Raw genomic sequence first — 21,419 nt, 5'->3', positions numbered from 1 at the left:
TTTCGCATCTCCAACAACAGCAGCAGGAACAGCAACGGGAGGCGGGAGACCAATCGTCTTCCCAACCAAGCCCGCTCCCGGCTGAGCCCTCGATTGGGGTCAAGGTCTTGAACCGGTTTCTCAGTCGCAGATTCAGCAAACGGCAACCCAAGTCACCGCGCGCCCAAGAAGCTGAACCGATGCCACCGATGCCGTCGCATCAGCAGGAGCAAACATCGCCTGCTAAACCCATGCAATCCCCAATGCGAGGTGGTCCCCAACTCCACAATCCCCAGAACACACTCCGAGGAGCGTCCCCTGCCAACCCTGCCACCCCAGTCCAGGGTCGCATCGACAACGGTCGCATGGGTGCACCGCTGCCAGGGCTTGACGAGCAGAGCGAATTGCAGTTACCTGCGCCAGACATCCCTCCCGTATCTACCGCCGATGCGACGACAAGTCTTGGTCCCGGTACTACGTCGTCATCTACTCCTGCACCTTCGGCAGACGAGACTGGGATCCTGGGCCGCCTGAGGCGCCGGCGAATGGCTTCCAAAGACAAGGATACCGACAACAATAAGAAGCGGTGGATGTCCACGGGCGGCGACAGGACGAAGAGCCAGCCTGTCGGAGCCGACGACCACACGAACACCAACTCCTCTGACCCGGTTCGTAATATCGATGAAACCAACGACGCCGAAATGCAAGCACAGTCGCTGCTGCTACCCGCGTCCCACGCTTCGCAGAAGAAGCTGAACGACAAAACCAAGACGGAAGACGGCCAGCCTGTCTCGGACACCCGAAATCAGTCATCCTCATCGGTCCCCCGTTTCCTCAGACAGGTTGTGAGACCCCAGCAAGCGACAAGCCCGACCCAAACTGCCGGCGCCGTCACCCCACCCGAATCCAAGCCCAGGTCTCAGTCGCACTCTCAAACACAATCCAAGCAACACATGGCGGCTTCGACCCCGTCTGCGCAACCAAAGGTGCGAACGAAGCCCAGCTTTGGGAAGCGCTTCTGGTCTAAATCCGGTGCCAATGACTTTGGCGACGATGACACCAAAACCGACGCACCAGTCGCAGCTCCCGTTGTACGGCCGATTTACGTGCCCAAGCATGCCGCGGCGGACTTTTCGCGCACAACCCACCCGGCGCGGCACCAGCGCCAGAGCATCTCTATTGCCACTGGCGACGACAGCATTCGGCCCTTGGCTACAATTTCTACCCAGGCCATCGAAGACGAACTGCAGTACCGAGAGCAGAGAATGCGCACCTTGTCGGCTGAGAAGGAGGCAGAGAAACGCAAGTCGCGGGACATGTCGTCGTCCAAGTATGGTGCTCCCTCTCCTCAGGAACTACACCGACGTCTCGAAATCGTCAAGAGCAGCGAGATTGAGGTCGTGACCACGAGGGAACCTGGTGTCCTTGACGCGTGGGCGCAGCTGCATGGCGAGCCGAACATTTCTTCGGCAAACGGCAAGGGACTTGCAAGAAGCCACTCCCAGTCCCGTCCGAGATCTTCACAACGGCATAGTTTTAACCTTGTTGCTGATCCATATGCAAGAGATCTGACGCCTCCCAAGTCAGTATCGCCTGTGGAAATGGAAGCACCCTTCGACCCCCCAAGCCAGTCTTCCCGGCAGACACCGGAGCAGTCACCGCAGCCGGCGTCCCAGCAAACCCCCGAAAAGCCGAAGGCTTACAAGCCAACACATGCTGCTCATTCAAGCCGGCCCAGATATCAACCGGAGGAGAAGCCGCGCAAGGACATGTCGGATTTCGAACGCTTCATTGCTGACGCCGAAGATGCCGATCGGGATTACCACGCTCAGATGTGGCGCAACCTTGCCCGGCGCTCCGGCCACTACGGCTATGCCGACAACACGTTTGGCTCATTCAGACCTGACCCGGTCTCCTTGAACCCAGGCGTCATGATGAACACCCAGCAAAGCAGCAAGAGAGATAGTGCTTATTACTCGACGAACAAGCGGGCAAGTGTTTTGTCCGCCCCCGGCGAGGATGAGCTGAAGCGTCAGGCAAGCATTTCCAAGCGCTTTTCCGACTACATCAAGCCGCCCAAGCCGTCCGGAGATGCGGCGAAGGACGACTGGATGGTAACAGGCCGCGCCAACCGCAGGAGTATCATCGCGGGAGTGGCAGAGGAGTAATATTGCGAATACGTGATGAGTGGGGGGTGGCATCGTCGTACGAGATTTTGCGAGGATTTTGTAACGGCGTTATTTGGGAATGATATTATGATATCCATGGATAGATGAAGGTCAGGATACCTAGGCAGACATACCAATTCAACACTTCCCTTTGTTATATTTCATAACCCGTCCCATTGATTAGTTGTGTTTGTGGAAATGTAACTCCAGCAAACAGACTAGCCGAGGGCAGTCCTAATTTATTCGTGGACGATTGTGACGGTTTGTTAGTGAAACAGAAAGGGAATGTTGACAAGTTCTGCATCAGCCATGAAGCCAACAGCTGTGGAGTGGTGAGTAGTCAATTAATCAAAACACAATGCGCCTCAAGTGTCTTTTTTGGGTCTCGGTTGTCTGGCATTAGGCACTTACATGGTTGAAGTCTCATCGATATATTTTCTGGGAGTGTAGTGTCAGTTTTTACGGAAGTCGACGCTTGCTTGTAAGGCTTGAGATAATCTGGGGGTGCTAAATACAAGTCCAGCGAATTACCAGAGCCATTACCAAGAACAAGGTTCGAGTTGGTGATGGCTTCATTCGGTGAGCGCTCCTCACCGAGACGCCAAGTACCCGGAAAAGGCATCGCTTAGTCACTCGCCCGAAGTCCGGTCCGCGGATAGCTGGCGGTACGTACCTTACCTCATCGACAGCCCAGAAAGGTGCAGGGTCCACGACAATACCCCACGGGCCACTGGAATTGGACGAGTGGCCTGCCAGGCTGCCCCCAATTCGCCATCGCGAAAAAGTACAGGTCGCCAAATCGAAATCCTTCGGCCGGCTTCCTTTTTCCCTGTTTCCTGCCAGCAACACCACATCCACCCACGCCCGTCGCCTGTCTGTTGTCGTCGGTGCCTCTTCTGTTTCTTTTTCTTCTTAAACACGTCCGGAGTATTCGATGCTACTGGATAAGTAGAGGACGACAGGACACTCATCAACCCCCTCCCTCTTCCGCCCGCCTGGTTCCCGCGCTGCGCTGCGCTTTCTCTCACGATGGCGCTCGTGGACAATAACCAGATCAAGCTGGCCGAGCTGTGGAAGCCGTTGCCGACGCACTTCCACGCCTACGTCTGGCCCTTTGCCATCGTCTGGCCCGTGTTCTTGCGATACTACCTCACCCCCGAACTGTACGAGAAGCACATCGCATCCGAGGAATGGACCTTTGTGTGGATCGGCACCATCATCACCTTCCAGTCCCTCTTCTGGCTGAGCACCCACTGGAGCGTCAACCTCCAGGCTCTCTTCACCGCCACCCGCGCCAAGTCGATTGACGAGGCCGAGCTGATCAAGATCATCCCCGTCGCCAATGCCGGGTCCGCCGAGATTTGCAAGTTGGTTCGCGACAAGGTGAGAACATAGCCTTCCTCGCGACCGTTATGCCGCGGGATTGGAGCTAACACGCGATACCACAGGTCGGCGGCAAGGTCAACACCTCGTTCCTGTTCCAGAAGCGCCGCTTCATCTACTACCCCGAAGAGAAGGTCTTCCGCACCCTCGTCTACGATATCGACCTCGAGCCGAAGCCCCAGATTGGACGCTACCAGCAGTCCAAGGGTATTACGACCGAGGAGGAGTTGAAGAGGATTGAGGAGCACTACGGTCCCAATGCCTTCGACATCCCGGTTCCCACCTTCACCGAGCTCTTCAAGGAGCACGCCGTCGCCCCCTTCTTCGTCTTCCAGATTTTCTGCGTCGGTTTGTGGATGCTGGACGAATACTGGTACTACTCGCTCTTCACCCTCTTCATGCTCGTCGCCTTCGAGAGCACCGTCGTCTGGCAGCGCCAGCGCACTCTCAACGAGTTCCGCGGAATGAGCATCAAGCCCTACGACGTCTACGTCTACCGCCTGGGCAAGTGGACCGAGATCCAGAGTGACAAGCTCCTCCCTGGCGACCTCGTGTCTGTTGGCCGCACCAAGGAGGACAGCGGTGTTGCTTGCGACATGCTGCTTGTTGAGGGAACTGCTATTGTCAACGAGGCTATGCTTTCTGGCGAGAGTACCCCTCTCCTCAAGGATTCCATCCAGCTTCGTCCCGCTGATGCGCCGATCGAGCCGGAGGGCCTGGACAAGAATGCCTTCCTCTGGGGCGGTACCAAGGTTCTGCAGATCACTCACGGCAACCCGGACGAAGAGAAGCCCAAGCTTGCCTCCGGCGTCCCGCCCGCTCCCGACAACGGCGCCATGGCCATCGTTCAAAAGACTGGTTTCGAGACCTCCCAGGGCAGCCTTGTCCGCACCATGATCTACTCCACCGAGCGTGTTTCTGCCAACAACGTCGAGGCCCTGCTCTTCATTCTCTTCCTGCTCATCTTCGCCATCGCCGCCTCCTGGTACGTCTGGGACGAGGGTGTCAAGAAGGATCGCAAGCGCTCCAAGCTTCTGCTCGACTGTGTCTTGATTGTCACCAGCGTTGTTCCTCCCGAGTTGCCCATGGAGCTCAGTCTGGCTGTCAACACCAGTTTGGCCGCTCTGGCCAAATATGCCATCTTCTGCACCGAGCCGTTCCGCATTCCCTTCGCCGGCCGCATCGACGTGGCCTGCTTCGACAAGACTGGAACCCTTACCGGCGAAGACTTGGTTGTTGAGGGTATTGCTGGATTGGGACTTGGCCACACGGGCACTGACACCCCTCGCGAGTCTGATGGCGCTCACTCCCACATGACCCCTGTAAACGAGATCGGTCTGGACACCACGCTTGTTCTTGCTACGGCCCATGCTCTCGTCAAGCTTGACGAAGGCGAGGTCGTTGGTGACCCGATGGAGAAGGCCACTTTGACCTCTTTGGGATGGACTGTCGGCCGTAACGATACCCTCGCCAGCAAGCCTACCACTGCTGCCACTACTGGCGTCAGCGGAACCGTTCAGATCAAGCGTCGCTTCCAGTTCTCCTCGGCCCTCAAGAGACAGAGCTCTGTCGCTACTGTAAACGGCGCGGACAAGCTTGGAAACCGGATCCGCGGCACTTTCGTCGCTGTGAAGGGCGCTCCCGAGACCATCCAGAAGAGACTTTCCACTGTGCCCGCCGACTACGAGGAGACTTTCAAGTACTTCACTCGCCGTGGATCTCGTGTCCTTGCACTTGCCTACAAGCAGCTTACCGTCGACAACGAGCTGGGAGCCAGCAAGATCAACGACCTGAAGCGTGAGAATGTCGAGTCTGGTCTGACGTTTGCTGGATTCTTGGTTTTGTCTTGCCCCCTGAAGGAAGATGCTAAGGAGGCCGTCCAGATGCTCAACGAGAGCAGCCACCGCGTGGTCATGATCACCGGAGACAACCCGCTTACTGCCGTCTACGTCGCCAGAGACGTGGAGATCGTCGACCGTGACGTTCTGATTTTGGACGCTCCTGAGGATAACGACGGCGGCGACAAGCTCATCTGGCACAGCGTTGACGAGAAGATTAACATCCCTGTTGATCCTACTAAGCCTGTCGACCAGAAGATCCTCGAATCCTACGATCTCTGTGTTACTGGTTACGCTCTCGCGAAATTCAAGGACCAAGTCGGCTGGAACTCCATTCTCCGCCACGCCTGGGTCTACGCTCGTGTCTCGCCCAAGCAGAAGGAAGACATTCTCGTCGGTCTCCGTGACATGGGATACTACACTCTGATGGCTGGTGACGGCACCAACGACGTCGGCGCCCTCAAGCAAGCTCACATTGGTATCGCTCTTCTCAACGGCACCCAGGAGGACCTCACTCGCATCGCCGAGCACTCTCGCAACACCAAGATGAAGGAGATCTACCAGAAGCAGGTCGACCTCATGAAGCGCTTCAACCAGCCCGCTCCCCCTGTTCCCGTCATGATCGCCCAGCTGTACCCCCCTGGACCCGGCAACCCTCACTTCTCCAAGGCTGTTGAGCGTGAGGCCAAGAGAAAGAACATTAGCCCTGAGGAGTGGCTGAAGGCCAACGGTGTCTCCGCGATCGAAACCGTCACTTCTCCGGCCGCCCAGCAGCTTCTCAACAACCAAGACCCCAGAGCCGCTCGCCAGGCCCAGGCCCAGGCCAAGGCGGCCAGCTTTGCTGACAAGATGACCACGCAGATGATGGAGAGCGAGATGGGCGGAGACGACGAGCCCCCTACCCTGAAGCTCGGTGACGCCTCCGTTGCCGCTCCCTTCACCAGCAAGCTCCGCAACGTCATCGCTGTTCCCAACATCATCCGCCAGGGCCGCTGCACGCTTGTCGCGACCATTCAGACCTACAAGATTCTCGCCCTCAACTGCCTCATCAGCGCCTACAGTCTTAGTGTCCTCTACCTCGAGGGTATCAAGTTCGGCGACGGCCAGTACACCATCAGCGGTATCTTGATGAGCGTCTGCTTCCTGTCCATCTCGCGCGCGCGTGTTGTCGAGGGTCTTTCCAAGGAGCGCCCCCAGCCCAATATCTTCAACTTCTACATCATCGGCTCGATCCTGGGACAGTTCGCCGTTCACGTCGTCACTCTCATCTACATTGCCCGCTTCTGCGACAAGATTGCGCCGTAAGTTTTATTCCTATCAATAGTTTGGAGAACATTTAGCTAACCTGGTTAGTCGCTCTGGTGATGTCGATCTCGAGGCCGAGTTTGCCCCTAGTTTGCTCAACAGCGCTGTCTACCTCCTTCAACTCATTCAGCAGATCAGCACTTTCGCCATCAACTACCAGGGCCGCCCCTTCCGTGAGTCTCTCCGCGAGAACAAGGGTATGTTCTACGGCATCGTCGGTGTTTCTGCCCTGGCCTTTTCTTGCTCGATGGAGTTCATCCCCGAGATCAACGAGCAGATGAAGCTGGTTCCGTTCACCGACGAGTTCAAGACGACCATGACCGGTGTGATGGTCCTGGACTACGGCGCCTGCTGGGTGATCGAGGTCGTCCTCAAGCGCCTCTTTTCCGACTACCGCCCCCGCGATATCGCCGCCCGTCGCCCCGAGCAGTTGGAGCGCGAGAGGATCCGCAAGGAGGCGGTGCAGAAGAAGAAGGATGAGGAGGAGGAGAGGAAGAACCAGGAGAAGGTGGCCGAGTTCGAGCGCAAGGTGGAGGAGCGCCGACAGCAGCTCGAGGCCTGGAGACAAGGCCGCCGATGAAGAGTTCATGTCGGCAATAGACTAATGTTGTGTATAAAGAGCTTAGACAAGATGGAGATGTACTATAGCAATGTATGACACGTGTCATGTGAAGACCACTCTTGACATTTGTCCCTAGTAATAAACATCGACGTGCTGAAATTGTCACCTTTCCGCTTAGCCGTGCGGTACTCAGTATCACGAGTATAGACATCACGTCACCAGCAGGAGCAGTCTGGGTAGTCATGAAGTCAAGCATGTTTGAAATTTTATGGTACAGTAGGCAGACCCAACCAAAGTCGATGCCGCGAGGAAGGAAAGCACGACTTTTGCGCCTCCATCTTTACCCTTATCCCAGCCGTTACACCCAACGCAAATCGTTTGAATTTCGTCGGATTAATGGCCGAGAGTGTTTTCAACCCCCTACTCAACCATGTATCCATCTACTACAACAACACTAACGACGACGACGAGTCCCCTTTTTTATCTTGCGTCAGAGAACAAGTCTATTTCGAAAGAGGGCGAACCGCTTATTTGGGGGGGTTCTGGGCGACGAAGGAGACACCCTTGGCGATGTTCTTCTTGAGGTCGGAGAAGCAGGCCTCGAGGAGCTTCTCCTCGGCGGCGTCGACCTTGCCGAGGGGCAGGATCTTCTCGACGCCGTTGGGGCCGAGCTCGACCTTGGAGGAGAAGAACTCGATGCCCTGGTCCTTGTAGAGGGGGGAGTCGACGAAGGTGGGCTCGACGATGCCCTTCTCGCCCTGGGAGGCGCGGAGGAGGGACTCGGCCATGCGGGCGCCGGCGAAGGCCATGGAGAGGGTGGCGGAGCCGGCGCCGTCCTTGGCCTTGACGACCTCGTCGCCGCCGAACTGGACGCGGTTGACGAGCTCGGCGTTGGAGCTGAGGTCGGGGTGGTTGGACTGGGAGAAGAGGGGGACGATGGTGACGCCGGAGTGGCCGCCGACGACGGTGATGTTCTCGTCCTTGGGGTCTGTGCCCTTGATCTCGGAGACGAAGCGGGAGGCGCGGACGACGTCGAGGGTGGTGACGCCGAAGAGGCGCTTGGGGTTGTAGACGCCGCGGGCCTTGAAGACCTCGGAGACGATGGGGACGGTGGAGTTGACGGGGTTGGAGATGACGAGGATGTTGGCGTCGGGGCAGGACTCGGCGCAGGCCTTGGCGAGGTCGCGGACGATGGAGGCGTTGGTGTTGAAGAGGTCGTCGCGGGTCATGCCGGGCTTGCGGGGGACGCCGGCGGGGATGAGGACGATCTCGGAGCCCTTGAGGGCGCTGGCCAGGCCGGTGGGGGTAGGGTCGAAGCCCTTGACGTTGCTCTTGGTGTTGACGTGGGAGATGTCGGCGGCGACACCTGGAGGAAGGTTAATTGGGGTTCGTCGAATTGGGGTTGGAGAAGAAACGTACCGGGTCCGCCGCGGATGTCGTAGAGGGCGAGCTCAGTGACTCTGGGGTTGAGCTTCATGAGCAGGGAGAGGGGCTGGCCAATGCCGCCAGCGGCACCGAGAACGGTGACCTTGGAGAGCTGTAGAGAGTAGACATGTCAGCCATTGAGTTGCTCGGTGATGTCAATGGGTGTTTGCTTTGGTGGTGGAAGGTTGGAGGGGAGTGGGTTGGCTTCACGGAGCTTGGAAGCTCTCGTCGTTGCCCCGAGGTCGGCTTTTCGGAGTTGGGAGGGAAAGGCAAGCTGGCCACGAACAGCGTCCGGGGGCCGGACGATGGAAAAGCAATGGACGGTTTACGTACGTTTCTCGCCGAAGCGGAGAACATGCGGCGCTGGACGAAAGACATGTTTGCGACTGGAGGGGGTGGGGGAGGAGGAGGTGTTGGGTCAGGTTGGAACAGATGGATGGGAGAGAGAAAGAAAACGGAAGAGAGGTTTAAAAAATTATGAGGCGCGCGAAATAAGTTGGCACGGAGAAACGAGCAGAGGGTGGTGCAGTGTGGTGCAGCAGGATGGAGCAACCAGTGGAAGATGCGGCTTGTGGTGAGGAAAAAGATGGGACGGGGCCGCCGGGCAGCCAGTTGCTGGATGCTGTTGAGTGGGTCCTGGCACATCGCTGGCCAACACCACTGACCACTCACAGTGCTCGCTCACAGCCGTGACTGCTGAGGTAAAGGGTGGGGTCTAGGCCGGATGCGGGCCTAGCGTCACGGGGTGCCGGAACACCCCGGGGAAACGCCGGAGAAGATACGTACCGTTCTATCCCTTCGCCGACTCCAACAGTATTCTCTCTCTTCTTTCCCCGGACAGATCCCCGACTTGTCGCCGTCACCAGCTCAGGTCCCGGGAAATGGAGAGGAGTCCTCGGATGGAGGGATACGTGATCACGAGCACATGCTTGTCTGCTCCGATACTCCCCCATCCCGAGTGCTAACCACAATCCCGGTATTCCTTCGACCCGAGGTCGTTCTTCCAGACTGCTTCTCCAATCTCCAAATGCGTAGATGGATGGGCGGGATCGATGCAGGCTGGACTCATATTCAAAAGCCTGTCCCGGGATGTCCCAGCACCGACCGGAGAACATGTTACACTGTTGGCGAGAACCGGTCTGTTTCGTCAGGCGCCTTGCCGACGGTCTCGATTTCCGACCGCACCTTGATGTAACCTCGGACATGATGAGGCATACAGCCACGAGCCAGCCAACCGGCCTGAGACCAGACACTTTCTGATATAGTGATCAGGTTGAAGATATGAACGTCCGCTACCGGCACCGTCTCCATGACTTCATGATGCCCCGTCTGTCGGCCCGCCCCTTGGAGCCGGCTTCCGTCCGCCTCCGAGTGGCACCTCCCGGTAAACAGCATCCCCCGGCAGGGCTGCCAAAACGCCGCTGGTTGTGGCCGTTCATGACTTGTGTGATATGTTTGGCCTTTGACTCGTGCTTACAGACATGATGATTTAAATAGATCTGCTGCTGTTCATGAACGAAAATGACATCGGTGCTTGAGTCATTCCAGCCACTGTTTGAGGCGTTGTCAAGATTCCTCGCAAAACCCGAATTCTCAATGTAGGATGTTTTGATAATACGTTCGTGTCCAACAGCGTAGTTCAATCATTATTTCTGCGGAACGAACATCAATTTCCTGGTCAGCAAGAATTATGGCTTATTCACGAATCTACCACATGGCTGTATGTTCTAGTCCGAATGCGAAGGAGTTTTATACGATAATTAGAATGATGCGTTAAATGGAATACTCAAAGTCTAATGTTCATGCAATTGAATTCATGTCATACAGCAACCCCAACAATTAACTTCACCAACCGGGCCATCTGTCAGCTCGCCGAGTGACTCTTCGGCGGGGCAGCCACAGCAAAACCCCACTAGAAATTGGCCGTCGCGGGGGATGTGGCGCTAGCTCCAAGTGCACTTCAGCGCCGAAAACAGCCCCGCTGCTTTAGGTCTTCTTTCACATTTCATCATCACTTCTCACCGCGAATTTCCTCTCGAAGAAACACTGCACCACGCCGACGATTATCGCGACGCAGACGAATCAACCGACATGTCGATCGCGCAGCTCTCGAGGCTGTTGCCTCTGCCAGAGGACGAGCTGAAGCAGATGCTCGACTACGCATCGACGCTATCGAAAGCCGAAGCCGCAGCGCACTTCAACGACCTGCTAGGCGACTCACCACACGCTGTCGAGTTCATCTCGTCGTTCAATTCGCGAAGACAAGACACGAAAAAGAGCTCTCCACCAGCATCTGCATCGAACAACAACGGACCCCCCGAGCCTGCGCCGAAAGCATCTCGCGGAAAGAAGAAGAAGCAACCGAACCTACACACACCAGTCGCGAGAAAGGTCGAGGCGTTCCCACCGCTCGCCGGGACAAGCTACTCCAAGAAGGAACAAGATGATTACTACGTCGGCAACAAGAAACCCAACCAGCCTGCAGAGAGCAGTAGTGCATCAGCAAGCTTTAAGCAGCAGCCGGTCAAGAGCGCGACGCCTCCGCCGCAACAGCAGAGGACGGCGGGAGGCTACCTGATATCCGACACCAAGGCAAAGCCAAAGTCGAACCCCGTGTCACGATCATCCACGCCAAAGCCTTCGACGAAGCCGACGACAACGAAGATCTCGATCGCTGGCGGAACACCAATGGCAGGAGCGTCGACCGCCTTGACGGACCTGGATGCGGCGATTCGATCATTAGAGTTGACGACAAATCCATCACTCGGGGAGGACCCCAAGGCTCGAAGATGTAATTGCGTTGCAACCAGGCACCCGCTTCAGTCGGCTGCGCCCAATTGTCTATCGTGCGGCAAGGTCATCTGCGTCAAGGAGGGTCTCGGTCCATGTACTTTCTGCGGCAGCCCTCTGTTGTCCTCGGAAGACGTTCAGGGTATGATCAGAGAGCTCAAGGCGGAGAGAGGCCGGGAGAAGATGGCGGCAGATCGTGAGGCGCACAAACGGCCAGAGGTCAGCAAGAAGCCGGCGCCGTTCAGCCAGAACAAGATGTCGGAGGCAGAGGCCAAGGCGCGAGAGCACCGCGATAAGCTGCTGAACTTCCAAGCTCAAAACGCACGAAGAACGACGGTCAGGGATGAGGCGGCAGACTTTGACGTCAGCGGGGCGATGGCGGGGTCGGGAGGCAACATGTGGTCGACGCCGGAGGGCAGGGCACGGGAACTCAAGAGGCAGCAGAAGATTCTGCGGGAGATTGAGTGGAACGCAAAACCCGACTACGAGAAACGGCGGCAGGTGGTCAGTATTGACGTTGTGGGCGGGAAGGTGGTGAGGAAGATGGCGGCCGTGGAGAGGCCGACAACGCCGGACGAAGAGGGCGTTATTGTTCACGAGGATGTGGATGAGAATGGTGTCGTCGGGCAGCAGGGCGCGGGCGCGGGCGGTGGTGCATTCAGCCACAACCCGTTGTTGGGAGGCATGATCAAACCCGTCTGGGACGCCAAGGGCAAGGGAAGCCAGCTCGAAGGGCGAAAGGACCGGAAGACGCAGTGGAGGAGAGTGCAGGACGACTTCCACGATAACGAGGCGGTAATTCTAGACGGAGGAGCTCATGGACATGCGGTGACGGCTGACGAGCCAGCATGCGGGTGAGGATATGATGTTCTGTTTGGAAAGCTATGAAAGGGGTACGTATAGACGGCAAGGCCTGATAGATGAGACAAGAAGGACCTCCGGCATGAGGGAGCATATGTAGACGTGTCACGAATACCCAAACAACGGCATTGTCCAGATGGCACCGCGGTTGGCTGCATGGACGTTTGATGAGAGACGACAGACAGATGAGACATGGGGTTCCGGACGTGGGGTGCATGTTGTCTAAGTGATTGGCAGAGACGGAAGTATTTCTCAGATGCCCAGCAGACAGGCCACGCTTGGGCAGCCATGAATATTGGCGATGGCTTCACCGGAGTCCATTAATGACAAGGCCCTCGCATCACGTCAGGGGTCACCGGAAGTTGGTCCAATCACGGAGGAAACGATGACCAGGAAGAGCAATCGAGCAGCGGGAAAAGCAAACATGGTGCTCACAGACGGGAACTGGTGGGAGGGAGGAGGACGAGAATGAAACGAAGGAGCAAAGTAAGGTACCGAGGTACAAGGAAACTGAGTACGTATCTCTCACGTGACTTCGTGTCTTTGACCTGCTGAGTCAGGCCGAGCGGGTAGCCGGGCGTGTCGCAGTCTTTTCTTATTTTTATTTTTTTCATTCGTGTTACTCAGTCTTGCAATCTAGCTTTTCGGACACTCTGACATCAGCCCTCGGAGTCGGGTCACTCCCGTATCTTTTTTCACACAGTCCAGTCTAATTGATATTGTTCATGAGATGCTAATTTTACCGATTAAACGTGGCCGGGGTTCTTTCGCCATTTTTTCGTCGCGTTTAGCGAGCCAAACATCGTTAGAGCTGCTGCGGTTTTTAGGGGTCGCCTGTTGCTGTAGTGGAGGAGGTCCGGGGGCACAATATACAGTGGGGACCCCGCTGGAAACGCTGAAGAGAGACATCGGATGCCTGCGGGAAAGAAAAAAAAAAACGCGACGCAGACCGCGTAAACCGCCTGCCTTTGGCACCTGAACTGGGCCGACCGAGGACGAGGACACCTGGGACCTTGGAATCCCCCGCGTCTCCGTCCACTAAATGCGCTCCAGCAGCAGCTTCAAGGTGGCAGGGCAGTGTGACTTTGACGGCTTAGTGTCGTCCGCGTATGCAACCACCAACACAGCAGCAGACACCGACACACACATCGCACACCCGAATCGTCGCAACCACCTCCTCTTCTCGTTCCCGATACCACTACACTAAACCTCACCTTCTCACGACTTCGTCTCCCGGCCTTGCTGCCGCTCCCGCCTCATCATCATTACCAGGTGTCCCCGTCCGCCACCGACACGACAAGACACGACACGCCTGCGGTCGAGTCGCGCCCGCTGACTGTCACTGTGACTGTTCCCATTATTATCGTCAATCCGGCGCATGTCCAATCCGCCCGCCATGGACTCTGCTTCCATCCCTCCCCGGCGTGGCCACCTGTTCGAATCCGACCGAGATCTGTTCAACATGCACCCACGAGCAGACGTTTCTCAGGCGAGGTTATTACCCGACACTTCGGTCCGCCATACCCTGCCTACACCGGCCAGGCCGCAGACCACCACCACAACCACCACCACTGCCGACGCGCTTCCCAGCGACGCCGCCCCATCAACCTCGGCCGACGCGACTGCGAACATCCAAAACAACCTCAACCACCAAAGCCACGCTCAGCACCAACATTTCCAACCTCCCTCACAACCGGTCAGTAACGTTCGCACAGTAGACGCCCGTCCGACGGCGAGAGAACCCATTGCACCCCCCGCGTCCTCGCAAATCCACCCCGCCGCCGCCCGACCGACCCCCTCCGTCCATTCGCAAGATTCCAACTTGTCCGCCGAGTCCGATAACGTCTTTACCCCGCCGGCGAGTCAAGGCGAGATGCCCGGCGCCAATACCAACGGCCACACCTCAAGCCAAGAGTCCCAATTACTCCAGCTGTCGCATATCGCCGCCGCCCAGGACAAGTTGGCCGAGAATGACGCCGCTGCCACTTCGCGGAAGCGCATGGCCGACGGCATGGTCAAGGAAGACACCTCCCCCGTCCGCATAGGTCACTCTCGGAATACGAGCACCGTGAGTATGGCTTCGACCGCGGCCAGCAGCGTCGGTGATGTAAGTTTCGTGCCTCACGTCACATGCTGCGCGCTTTTTGCTTACACCTATTGTAGTGGTCCAGTGACCTCAAGACGCGTCTCTCCTACGCAATGCTCAAGGTGAACCACGGCTGGCAGTCTCACTCGATAGACGAGGTCGAGTCCATGGCCTCTCAAGCCGCCTCGCCCACCTCGAGCCATTCCACATTACACGGCCGCCAAGAATTGTCCGCAAGTCCTCGCGCCAACATTGCTCGCTATCAGCCTGCCAGCGCGGCCACCACTGCCACTTCCGGTCCAAGTCCCGCGACGTATGAAGCTTTCTGGAAAGAAGGCCAAAGGTCAACCCAAACATCGCTCTCGCCGCCAGCTCCTCAAAATGCTCCCACACTTGCGCCTCCGGCTCCCATTCAACCGTCAAGGCCAGGACCCTCTCTCAACCCTCGCCGCAACTCAAATCCGCGCTACACACCAACCCTTCTCTCACATTCACACAGCGCCTCGCCGCACACTCCTGGACAGCAACCCTCGAGCGGGACGCCGCTACAGAGGCTAGGCAGGGCACCCATCGACCCCATCCTCTTCTCCCCTCACCAGAACGTCAGAGAGCAAGACGCCATCGAGTCCCTCATCTTCATGAGCAGCCCCGGGAACTCGGCCAACATGAAGCACAACTACTCCCAGTCCGTGGCTTCAAACCTGCCCGGTCGCCACGCGTTGCCGAACTCACAACCTCGCAAGAGCTTACCCACACAACGACCCGCGCAGCAGAAAAGGGTCGGCTTCGAGAAAAGCCCCGGCGGCATGACCACGGTGAGCGACATGGACGTGGACATGGACTCGCCCCAGTCGCGTGGTCCCGTGAGGAGGCGCGTCCAGGGCAGCGCCAGCTTCTCGGCCGGCAGCACCCTCCGGCCGCAGCTGTCGCTTCCGGCGGCTCTGGGCAGTACGTCAAGGCCCCGGCCACGCTTGGCGGACGCCGACATCGAGCGCATGATCGACCAGGTGGCTCAAGCCGGCGACAGTTCGGACGATGACGACGGCGAGATCCAGATCCCGGGGAGGAGTAGACCAGAAGGGTCCGTGGGGGTCTGATTGTGTTCGTTTTCGTGTTTGTTGGTCTGACACGGCCACCGGCTGTATGGATTACATAGGACCTACGTCTCGCCGCCTCACGATGCCGTGTGTGTCGGGGCCGGCCGGGCGGATGATGATGACGACTTTTTTTTCTGTTTGGATGCGTATAGTACATAGTTGCATACGGGGCATAGTTCACGGAAGGGGTTGGTTGTTGCTGTTTCCAACGCATTTTCTATATCTCGGCTCGTCCTCGTAAGGATTGAGCTACCTGGAGCATTTCATGCGCGGTAATGACGCGAATGTTTGGGCGTTCTACCTAGGATTTATTCGCATAGCATGGCTGCGGCCGCATTCAAATCAAGAGCGTATTGCGAAGAAGTGGATTTGAAGTAATGTCTTTTTGATTTTCGTAACCCAATTTAAACGCGTCGTGAGACGCACTGTTATATCTAAGGCAGGTCTTGCAAGCTAGAAGTACATGTTTTGTCATAGCTAAGGTATGCAGGTATATAGTGAAAACTGAACCATTGTAGTTGTACAAGTCATCATAACGCCGTCCCAAAACGCCAGTGTCGTAAGTTATGCTGAAGCCGTCTTACCAGCGGGGTCCTCCGCCGTGGTGGCCGTGGTGACCATGATGTCCGTGGTGCTCGTGATGGCCGTGGTGCTTCTCACGACCCATCAACGAACCAACAAGCCCGCCGAAGCCACCGGAGCTTTGGTGACCGCCGTGGAGACTGCCATGATGCGGCGGACCGTGATGCGGGGGACCGTAGTGGTGCGGAGGGGGAGGAGGGGGCGGCGGGCCGTGGTGGCCGTGGTGGTGGTGATGATGACCGCCGGGGTAAGGAGGCGGCGGGCCGTAGTGATGCCCTCCATGATGCCCACCACTGCTGCTGTTGTGATGGCTCCCCGAGAACTTGTGCTCGATCTTGTTCGCGACGACGGAGCCGCCCAGCGCGCCCGCGACGGCGCCCAGCTTGCCGCCGAGGAGCTTCTTTCCCGCGTAGCCGCCGGCGGCGCCGCCTCCGAGGGTGGAGAGGAGGCCCCTCTCGCCGTCCTTGCCGGTGCCGAGCTCGGCGTCGGAGCCGGGAGGACCGCCGCCGGTGCTGCGGCTGCGGCTGTGGGTTTTGCTCCCGCCGCCGTAGTAGCCGTTTCCGTATTGTGAGCGGTTGGCCATGGCGGAGCGGGGCCGTTCGCCGATGGGGCGGTCGAGTTCGGGGTAGTAGCCGGCGGAGTCGACGAGGGGCGCGGAGAGGTGGGTTTGTTTGGAGTGGCGTTTGGAGGAGGAGCCTGGGGTGTGGCTGTTTTGGCGGGAGCCGCCGTAGTAGTCTTGTGCTGACATGTGTGTGTTTGTGGTGGTTGTTGTGTGTGTAAGTGAGTGTGGTTGATGTTGTGTGTGGTTGAGAAGATGTTTCGCTGGTTGGTTGGGTATCTTTATATTGTTGGATATGCGAGAGAAAGAGAGAGGGAGCAGTTGAAACAGAACGAGGGGTGGTTCACTTAAGTATTTCACATCTCTAAAGGTTCGAGCTGGCACGGATGAGTGATATGGACATGATGGATCCCGGGCGGCGCTGGGGCGGAACCCGTGGAGGCTCGGCGCATTGCGTACCCTTTTACCTGGGATGTGTTGAGCTGGAGCAAGGTCATGAACCAACGTCCATCCCTCCCTCCCCCCGGCCAAAAACAATCTCCACACTTGGCCATCGGGACATGCTTAATGTTAGTCACGGGTGGTGTGACGTTTACTATGTGAAAAGCGTCTGGAGTTAAGGGAAGTACCGAGACTTTTGATGGTGGTCACGATCCCAAGTCTCCGGATCGAGGTGTCACGGGTTCTTCAGTGTTCGAACTGCACGTCATCGTTACACCAACATCAGGTCTCGTCACCTCAAACGGCAAATTGAGGTATGTGCAAGCAGGTCCGTTCCTTTCGGGTTCGTCTCCGTAAGGCAGAGAACGAGCAGCAGGAACAGGGGGCGGGAGGCGGCCCCGGTGGTGGCTTGCCGATGTCAGCCTTGGCCCAGGTCCCCAAGGTGACGAATGATGGGCTCAGAGGCAGATGGGGGCAATGCGAGATTTCGAACCGGGGCCTTCCCTCGGGAGATGGGTGGTGGCATGTCGAAATGTGACGGGAGGCTTGAGGCTTGCAAAGTTGGGAGGAAAGGACGTGAGGTTCCGGGGGAGGCGGTGCGACTTCTGAGCCTCCACTCCACGCACGTGACCCCACTCTCCGGGCTTCGGCGTTAGTGGGAATCGGCGAGTCCGACTCCGGGGCCAAGTCCACCGGAGCTTGCGTGTCGCTTTTTTGCTGTGTTGTGTTATGTAATCATACTCACTCAATCTCATACTCACTCAATCTCATTCTCACTTTCATTCTCATTCTCATTGCTGTCTTCACTGACCACGAAGAAAATGAAGATCATGTAAAGCCACACACACTCGTCACGATTGAGGCTCGGTATGGAAGAGAGCTACCATCCACCCCACCGTCAGCATCGCCCTGTCCATCACTCATCACTCGGCCGGGATCTGCCGATTCCACCACCTTAAACTCTTCCATCCCAGCTTTCTTTCCACACGGCCTCGTCACGGCCTCAGCTCAGACAAGAAGCAAGCACCGCCCTCGCAAATCAAATCACAATCCAGAAGAACGCAATGCCTCCCCTGGACGGACCTCATACCGACTTTCCAAATTCCCACCTCGTCCGCGACTTCCCGCTGCTGCGCTTCTCCACGGCTCAACTCCCGTCTATGCCAAGACGGCCAACGGCAATCACCTGTCGAACGACATGCTTGAGCCTTACCGGCATCACAAGTCATGACCAGCATGAAGCCTGGTCCGATCTCAAATGAGGGCCCCGCCCTGCTTCTTTCCAGAATTCGTCGAAACATTTTTTTTAGGTTGTTCCCTTGAAAACAGCAGGGAAGTTGCCGGGTGGGGTGTGTGTCCCGCCATCCGCAGCGGGCACGACATCACATCGGAAGCCGGAGCGACGCCCACATTCCCGAACGCGAGCTCCACGTCCGGAATCTCGGCCTCGACGCCTAGAAATCGGTGATGGCGAAGGGGCATATTCCCGCCAAGATACATGATTGTCAATCGGTCCGACGAAGTAAGCATACTTTGGGTCTCTACTGCCCATCAAGCCTTGTTCTATTCACGTCGATACGGAGAACTGTAACATCGCAATCTTACTTTTCCATGCCACCTTTTTCTTACTACTCTTTTTTTTCTACGACACGACCAAGGTGTCCTCCAACCGGATATCCCTACTCGACGCCCCGACCTTGACGCCAAACGTCCCGGCCGGCACGATCCAGTTCTGGCTCGCGACGTCCCAGTAGCTGAGGTCCTTGCGGCGGAGCACGAACGTCGCCGTCCCGGACTCGCCCGCCGCGAGCCTCAGCTTCTGGAACCCGCGCAGCTGCTTCGGCGGCGCCGCCGGCGCGCCGGACGGGAGGCTGATGTACAGCTGCACGATCTCGGCGCCGTCGACACCTCCGCTGTTGGTCACCGTCGCCGTCACCGTCGCCACTTCTCCGAAGAGGTCCTCGCGTCCTCCGGGGCCTACCGCGCCTACCGCAGGGCCGGACGTCGCTGTCGAGGTGACGCTGACGTCTGAGTAGGTGTAGTTGGTGTATGCTGTCTTATGGTCAGTCACGCTCTCGAGTGAGGACATCTCAAAAACTTACACAGGCCGAAACCGAATTCGTACCGAGGCTCGATGCCCGCCTGGTCAAAGTGCCGGTAGTCGATGTACAAGCCCTCGGAGAAGTTGTCCTCGAGCGTGCGCGACACGGCGGTGCCGTAGTCCTCGGCCCTCTTCCCGATGGTGTAAGGCAGCTTTCCGTTGGGGTTCGTGGCGCCCCAGACGACGTCCACGAGGGCGTTGCCGTTCTCCTGCGACGGCAGACCGGCCCACACGACGGCCTTGACGCCCGGCTGCGCGAGGATGCTCTCGAGAATGATCGGGCCGGTGCTGTGGACCACGACGACGACGTTCTGGTTGACCGCCGCCACGGCCCGCACGAGCTCGTTGCCGTTGTGCCACGGGTCCAGGTTGTTCTTGTCGCCCTGGTTGCCGTCCACCGTGAGGTATCCCTCGCCCGAGTCCGAGGTGATGAAGACAAAGGCCGCGTCCGCGCCGCCCGCCGCCGCCGCACCCTGGTTCGCGTCGTCGGTGCTGCTCGCCGCGACCTGCGTGCCGTCCTGCTCCGCCCTCGCGCGGATCGCGTCCAGCGGCGCCACCACGTACGGGTAGTCCACCGTGCCGGAGCCCCATCCCATGCCCAGGCTGCCGACGTTGCAGCTGCGGTCCACGCACGCGTTGATGCCCTGCGGGTTGTTGACCGAAGACGACCCGATCACGGCGATCTTGCCCGGCGCCTTGAGGGGCAGGATGGCGCCGTCGTTCTTGAGCAGCACGGTGCCGTCTCTCGCGACCGCTCGCACGTTCTCCTTGTGGTTCGCCTGCACGTTCAAGCCGAAGTTGACCGCCGGGTACCCCTGGTCCTGTCCGAGGAGGTACCACGCCGCGAGGATGCGGCGCGCCGCGTCGTCGACCCTCGACTGGGGCACCCGGCCGTCGTTGACCGCGGTCTGGAGCTGGGGCCCCCAGAGGACGGTGCCGCCGTTGAAGTCGCTGCCGGGCATCATCATGTCCAGCCCGCTGTTGGCGCCGCTCGCCGTCCCCGTGGACGCGGCCCAGTCCGTCATGACGTACCCCGGGAACCCGAGCTCCTGCTTGAGCAGCTTGTTCATGACGGCGTCGTTCTCGCACGCCCACGTCCCGTTGACCTTGTTGTACGAGCACATGACGGACGCCACGTTGGCCCTGACCGCCTCGGCGAACGGCCAGAGGTACAGCTCGTGCATCGCCCTGTCGCCCACGTTGCTGCTGATCGTCTCGCGGTTGACCTCCTGCTCGTTGACGATGTAGTGCTTCGCCGTCGCCTGCACGCCCGCCGACTGCATCCCCTCGATGGTGACCTGCGTCGCCGCGCCCATGAGGTACGGGTCCGGTCCGAACCCCTCCCAGTTCCGGCCCGCCGCGGGGATCTTGCCGAGCGCGCCGCACGCGGGGCCGAGCATGACGTGCACGCCCAGGCCCTTGGCCTCGGCGGCCTTGTACGCGGCCCGCTGGCGGACGAGCTCGAGGTCCCACGTCGCGGCGGCCTGGATCGCGGGCGTGAAGGCCGTGACGCTGCTCGCGTAGCGCACGCCGAGCGGGCCGTCCTGCAGGCAGAGCGAGGGGTAGCCGATGGACGAGGCCGGGCTGGTGTTGCCGACGCAGGGTCCGTTGCCCCAGCCGACGCCGGAGACGATGCCGATCTTTTCGCTCTGCGAGAGCCGCGGGAGCGCGGCCTCGGCCTTGGCGTAGGCCGCTTCCCACTCCGGGGAGCGCCTGGGGCCGGCTTCTTCCTGCGCGCCGGCGAGGGACGTCGCCGCAGCTAGTGCTGCGAGCTTTCGGAAGTGCATGATGTGTGCGTGAATGTGTGATCCTGGGTTTGCGGGTGGCGGATCTCAAGGTGGTCAGAGAACCCAGCCGGTCCGTGGGGAGAGAGGAGGATACTTATACTCTTGACAGTGCTGCTAACCTTGAGGGCCAAATCTTCACGAGGAATTGTGTCTTTTTCCCCCCGCCGGCTCGGGCTGCAAGGACGATCTGTCTCGTCCAATTTGCTCGAACCCCGCTGCGTCTGTCCAGGCCAAGCTGCTGAGCAAAAGACTTGGGGCCGGCCATCCGGGGAAGACGGGAATTTGGAAGCTGTCTTATGATCTCATGACCCGTGGCGAGGAAGAGTCTGGTTCTGCCGCGGTGGTGGTGCGCAGGAAAGACAGCATCGAACCCCTGTGCCGTCGACCTTGGCGCACTCTATCGTGAGGCGACACGTCGGTACTGAGCTCATGACGGACATTTCGGTAGTAGCATC

The 21,419-nt window shown here is 58.5% G+C and overlaps 7 protein-coding genes across 7 annotated transcripts; 4 read left to right on the top strand and 3 right to left on the bottom strand.

Annotated features, from left to right (window-relative positions):
* Positions 1 to 230: 230 nt before the first annotated feature.
* On the top strand, positions 231 to 2,147 carry CkaCkLH20_02177 (uncharacterized protein; the record flags this gene model as incomplete). The annotated part of the gene is made up of 1 exon (XM_038884896.1): positions 231 to 2,147. One exon carries the CDS (start codon positions 231 to 233, stop codon positions 2,145 to 2,147), a length of 1,917 nt encoding a protein of 638 aa, XP_038749684.1.
* Positions 2,148 to 3,176: 1,029 nt separating this feature from the next.
* CkaCkLH20_02176 (uncharacterized protein) lies at positions 3,177 to 7,253 on the top strand (the record flags this gene model as incomplete). The annotated part of the gene is made up of 3 exons (XM_038884895.1): positions 3,177 to 3,530; positions 3,596 to 6,669; positions 6,722 to 7,253. 3 exons carry the CDS (start codon positions 3,177 to 3,179, stop codon positions 7,251 to 7,253), a joined length of 3,960 nt encoding a protein of 1,319 aa, XP_038749683.1.
* A 509-nt stretch (positions 7,254 to 7,762) lies between these two features.
* Positions 7,763 to 9,038, bottom strand: CkaCkLH20_02175 (malate dehydrogenase; the record flags this gene model as incomplete). The annotated part of the gene is made up of 3 exons (XM_038884894.1): positions 7,763 to 8,601; positions 8,655 to 8,772; positions 8,994 to 9,038. 3 exons carry the CDS (start codon positions 9,036 to 9,038, stop codon positions 7,763 to 7,765), a joined length of 1,002 nt encoding a protein of 333 aa, XP_038749682.1.
* Positions 9,039 to 10,751: 1,713 nt separating this feature from the next.
* On the top strand, positions 10,752 to 12,308 carry CkaCkLH20_02174 (uncharacterized protein; the record flags this gene model as incomplete). Its single annotated transcript, XM_038884893.1, has 1 exon — positions 10,752 to 12,308. The coding sequence occupies one exon, from the start codon at positions 10,752 to 10,754 to the stop codon at positions 12,306 to 12,308; it is 1,557 nt and encodes a 518-aa protein (XP_038749681.1).
* A 1,399-nt stretch (positions 12,309 to 13,707) lies between these two features.
* CkaCkLH20_02173 (uncharacterized protein) lies at positions 13,708 to 15,494 on the top strand (the record flags this gene model as incomplete). Its single annotated transcript, XM_038884892.1, has 2 exons — positions 13,708 to 14,418; positions 14,475 to 15,494. The coding sequence occupies 2 exons, from the start codon at positions 13,708 to 13,710 to the stop codon at positions 15,492 to 15,494; spliced, it is 1,731 nt and encodes a 576-aa protein (XP_038749680.1).
* A 580-nt stretch (positions 15,495 to 16,074) lies between these two features.
* On the bottom strand, positions 16,075 to 16,824 carry CkaCkLH20_02172 (uncharacterized protein; the record flags this gene model as incomplete). Its single annotated transcript, XM_038884891.1, has 1 exon — positions 16,075 to 16,824. One exon carries the CDS (start codon positions 16,822 to 16,824, stop codon positions 16,075 to 16,077), a length of 750 nt encoding a protein of 249 aa, XP_038749679.1.
* A 1,894-nt stretch (positions 16,825 to 18,718) lies between these two features.
* On the bottom strand, positions 18,719 to 20,964 carry CkaCkLH20_02171 (putative glycosyl hydrolase family 3 N terminal domain-containing protein; the record flags this gene model as incomplete). The annotated part of the gene is made up of 2 exons (XM_038884890.1): positions 18,719 to 19,128; positions 19,179 to 20,964. The coding sequence occupies 2 exons, from the start codon at positions 20,962 to 20,964 to the stop codon at positions 18,719 to 18,721; spliced, it is 2,196 nt and encodes a 731-aa protein (XP_038749678.1).
* Positions 20,965 to 21,419: the final 455 nt, after the last annotated feature.

This window comes from Colletotrichum karsti (genome assembly GCF_011947395.1).
Source record: "Colletotrichum karsti strain CkLH20 chromosome Unknown Scaffold5, whole genome shotgun sequence".
In the NCBI taxonomy this organism is placed as follows: Eukaryota; Fungi; Ascomycota; class Sordariomycetes; order Glomerellales; family Glomerellaceae; genus Colletotrichum; species Colletotrichum karsti.
This window is presented reverse-complemented; position numbering and strand designations above follow the sequence as displayed.